Consider the following 4,608-nt stretch of genomic DNA (forward strand, 5'->3'; position numbering starts at 1 on the left):
TGTGAAGACCACATGGGACTAACACTTTCCGATTCAGGAACTTGCCTAGGGTAGGAGGAAACAATGCGGGAAGAGGTGTGGACAGGGATTCACCCATCTTCCTACTGTTTTCATAACTTGGGCATTTTTACGTGTTTTTTGATGTGTTATTGCGTATACCCCTTGTACAGCTAAAATAAACCACTGTTAATCAGGTGAGACTCTGCAGTTAGAGGGAATGAGCTGAACCCTTGCAAGGGATGGGGAACTCCCTCAAGTCTAGACATGGATTCTGGGAGGGGCTAGGTCCCAACGAGTAGCCAATAGCAGCTAATGGCACATAGACTTTACACCAGAGGCTGATGTCTAGAGGAAAACAGGAGGGGAGATCCTAAACATAGCACAAACAAGAACCAGGAAGCATCACACCTCACACTGGGGCAGGTGTATATAAAGGGCTCCTGGCCCAGGAGGCCCCACACCTGAGCACCTGTCCTCTGCACCTGCTCCTCTGACCTGCTCCACCCTCAATCCACCAGAACCATGGGCTGCTGTGGTTGTTCCGGGGGCTGTGGCTCCAGCTGTGGGGGCTGTGGCTCTAGCTGTGGGGGCTGCTGTGTGCCCGTGTGCTGTTGCAAGCCCGTGTGCTGCTGTGTGCCAGCCTGTTCCTGCTCCAGCTGTGGCTCCTGTGGGGGCTGCAAGGGGGGCTGTGGCTCCTGTGGGGGCTGCAAGGGAGGCTGTGGCTCCTGTGGGGGCTGCAAGGGAGGCTGTGGCTCCTGTGGGGGCTGCAAGGGGGGCTGTGGCTCCTGTGGGGGTTGCAAGGGGGGCTGTGGCTCCTGTGGGGGCTGCAAGGGGGGTTGTGGCTCCTGTGGGGGCTCCAAGGGAGGCTGTGGTTCCAGCTGTGGGGGCTGCAGCTCCGGCTGCTGTGTGCCCATCTGCTGCTGCAAGCCCGTGTGCTGCTGTGTGCCAGCCTGTTCCTGCTCCAGCTGTGGCTCATGTGGGTGCTCCAAAGGGGGTTGTGGCTCCTGTGGCTCCTGTGGCTGCTCCCAGTCCAGCTGCTGCAAACCCTGCTGCTCCCAGTCCAGCTGCTGTAAGCCCTGCTGCTCCCAGTCCAGCTGCTGTGTCCCCTGCTGCTCCCAGTCCAGCTGCTGCAAGCCCTGCTGTTCCCAGTCCAGCTGCTGCAAACCCTGCTGTTCCCAGTCCAGTTGTTGCAAACCCTGCTGCTCCCAGTCCAGCTGCTGCAAACCTTGTTGCTCTCAGTCCAGCTGCTGTGTCCCTGTTTGCTGCCAGTGCAAGATCTGATTTTCCATTTTCACAGGGACTCTTACCAAAGGCAGGGCCATCCCGGGTCAGAGTCATGGATTCCAGCACAGCCATATCTGCCTTTTCCCTGAATGCCTGATCCAGACTCTCCTCCAACCCAGTACTCTGTCATCCACCCTCCTCCCTTGCCCACTGTGAGCATTTCTCTTTGATTTCCTCCAAGGAAATACAGTGGACACTTGTATCCAAGAATGACTTCTAAGACTTCCCCTTTCCCAGAACCTGCAGCCCTTCCCCAGGCACCTGCAGAAGTGGCGCACCCCAAGCCCTGCCTGCTCAGCACCTTCTGCAGCAAGAACGTCCAAGCAGGGGCAGCACAAGGGTTCCTCAGCTCTGCTCGGTCTGCAGGCACCAATTTCTCAGCTATCTGTCTTTGAAGCATCTAATAAAGCCATTGTCCCCAAACCCCACCACTGTGTCAATGTGTGTATGTTTCCATCTCTCTGGTGGGAGGGGGAGGTGAACTGGAATAACATGTCTGCCCACGCTCAGTTCCTGGACCTGCTCACAGGCCCCCTGTCCTAGGCTCCCAGAGTGCCCTTGGCAAATGTTGATCTGCCCCCCATCTGCAAACACTCGGGGTGTTTCCTACAGCTGACTAGCTGAGAAGCCTTGAATCAATCATTCTTCCCAGAACCTATTCCACACCTGTAAAATAGGTTGCTGACAAAGCGCCTTCCTCATAGTTCAGGCATGGTAAAGCAGCCATCTGAGATGGACTCCATCCTGATGGACAGCCGGCCTCCTCCGGGCTCCATGCTGAGGAGGTAGGCATGGCCCTGTTGTCTTTCCTAAAGCAATCTTACCAAAATGAAATCACCTCCAACTGTCTCCTGTGTGGATCTGGCAGTGTGCTACACACCAAATGCTTGCAGCAGCCCCGGCCTACAGATGTAAAATGAAGCACAAAGAGACTACGTGCAATAAGGAGCCCAGCGCCATCATTGACGTTGGGCCGCTGACAGTTTTCAGGGGCTCCCCACAGCCAGGCAGCCAATGAGAAAGCCCACTGCCACTGGCAGGGATGTTCAAACCATTCAATCTCTAGCCTGTATGGGAACCCTAAGCCTACACCCACCCCTAACCATGAGAAAAACAAAAGCACATTCCTCTCTTCACTCGTCATTCCAAACCAGCTTGGGTGTCTGCCCTGCTCACCCAGAGTCTAGGTAAGTAATAAACCTTTTCCTACCCTCTTGGTGTATGCGCAGTGTCATCAGTCTCATATCTGCACCACTTTGGGGTAGAGACTTGATCCTTCCCCCATGAGGCAACCACAAGATAGTAACACCTTGTCCATACTTCAAATGTAGAGAGCTACAGAGCCAGGACTGAAAACCAAATAGTCCGTTTCTCAGTCCACCCTCCTAACCCCTCAACTATGAAGGTTTATGATGATGCATAAAAGCTTTCCACTTCTAGAGGGAATGTAGTATTTATGGAAGGTTGACAATCCTATTGCAGCAACTAGGAAAGGCCAAACTAGTTTCAAAACCCATAGAGTAAAAGATGCTAGCAAATTGTATGTGGTGTGTATTTTATCACAATTTGTAAAAAGTGGAACACATATATAATATTAGGGCACTGTAGAATCAGGAAGGACCAGAAAAAAATAAGTCTCACAAGAGAAAGCTCTCTGAGATGCACTGAGGATCAACCACCACATGTTCTACCACTGGGGAATTAGACACTTCCGGGTGTGGGCTGATCATCAGATGTGATCCAGAGGAGGGGCTCTACAGGGAGAAAGAAAACCCACAGAACTTGCCATCGCCGCCAGGGCTGGTGTAGAAAATGGGGACATTTGCTAAATCCAGGGCTATGAGAGCCACAAAACTTTACCTGAGGCTTCTACAGGTGAAGTGAAATGTCCTGAACCTCATTGTACTTAGCGCACAATGTCCTTCTAGAGAAAAACGTTTCTGCCTCAGACACAAGACACATGTCCCATAAGACATTTTCCAAATATTGAAGTTGACTGAGAAGAAAATTAAAGAGCTAAGTTGAAAATAGTTGAGGAAAAGTACAGAGGTCCCCACAGCCTTGCAGCCCTGAGGAGATAGAGAGGACCTAGGCTGTTCACCAGACACCAGAAGAGCCACACCTAGAAGGCTCACAAGCACAGTGAGCCCAAACCCAGCCCAGGCTCTACTGGATTGGAGTGTTCAGCTTCTTGCCTTACCAGGATAAGAGAGGAAAGGCCAAGTGCCCCATTAGATGGTATCAACTAGATCCTCCCTAGCCCTCTTATACAAATATCTAGCACACACTCAAAAAGTCTGGATAGAGGAAGTGGCAGGAAAATGTGATCGATAATGGAGAGGAAAATGAACAACAGAAGCAGGGCCACAGATAAACCATATACTGGAGTAAGCAAACATAAATTTTAAATAGCTATGATAAATATGTCAAACGAAATAAAGGAAAAGGTAAGCAAAATGGATGAAAAGATTATCTTTTTCAGCAAAGAATTAGAATATATTTTAAAACGTTCAATGGAAGAACATCCTTATACTGAAAAATGCAGTATCTAAACTACCTAAAACTAATGACTCATTGGGCGGGTTGGACAACAGAAACCAGGTTTAGAGAACACAGATATACACCAATGGGAAATACCCTGACTGAAGCAAAGAAAGAATAAACACAGAGAATAGAAAGAGTACAAAACATGAGACACAGGGAACCGCTTAAAACCTGCTTTGGACTCCCAGAAGGAGAGCAAGAAATAATAGAGTGAAGGCCGTACAAAGAGAACATGATATAATATTTACCCAGAATTGTTGAAAACCATGAATCTACAGATCTAAGAAGTTGGGCAAACTCACGGCAGAATGAATAAATAGAAAACCACAGGGAGGCATACCATGGGAAATCTTCCAAGCACCAAAGATCAAGAGAAAACTATTAGAGCAACAGGAGAAAAAGAACAGGTTATCTTTGGAGGAACAACCATAAGAGTGGCGGCTGATTTTTAAATAGAAGTGATAGAAGCCAGAAGACATGGAAGAGCAGAAAGAAAAAAATACCCGCCAACCTAGAACTTTACATCTAACGAAAATAATCTTCAAAATGCAACTGAAATAGAGTTGTTTTCAGATGAGAGACATTATCACCAAAAGATCTATACCACAGGAAATAAGAGAGAAATTTCTTCAGGCTGGAGGAAAAGAACCCCCTAGTGAAGCATGGGACTTCAGGAATGAGCAGAGAGCATTGGAAACTGCAAATATGTGGGTAAGTACAAAAGAAAATTAACTGCTTAAAACACCATATTAATGTCCTGTAAGATATTTAACATTTTTG

At 48.8% G+C, this 4,608-nt stretch overlaps 1 protein-coding gene across 4 annotated transcripts; it reads left to right on the plus strand.

Moving 5' to 3' along the window:
* Nucleotides 1-522: 522 nt before the first annotated feature.
* Nucleotides 523-1,281, plus strand: LOC309873528 (uncharacterized protein; the record flags this gene model as incomplete). Of its 4 annotated transcripts, none has more annotated exons than XM_082749326.1 (2): nt 523-942; nt 1,030-1,281. In XM_082749326.1, the coding sequence occupies 2 exons, from the start codon at nt 523-525 to the stop codon at nt 1,279-1,281; spliced, it is 672 nt and encodes a 223-aa protein (XP_082605452.1). The 4 variants fall into 4 exon arrangements, with proteins under 4 accessions (XP_082605452.1, XP_082605453.1, XP_082605454.1 ...); XM_082749327.1 differs by having other exon boundaries at nt 523-697; nt 866-1,281; XM_082749328.1 differs by having other exon boundaries at nt 523-597; nt 802-1,281.
* Between the last annotated feature and the right edge of the window lie 3,327 nt (nt 1,282-4,608).

Source organism: Mustela nivalis (assembly GCF_964662115.1).
Source record: "Mustela nivalis genome assembly, chromosome: 9".
NCBI classification, from domain to species: Eukaryota; Metazoa; Chordata; class Mammalia; order Carnivora; family Mustelidae; genus Mustela; species Mustela nivalis.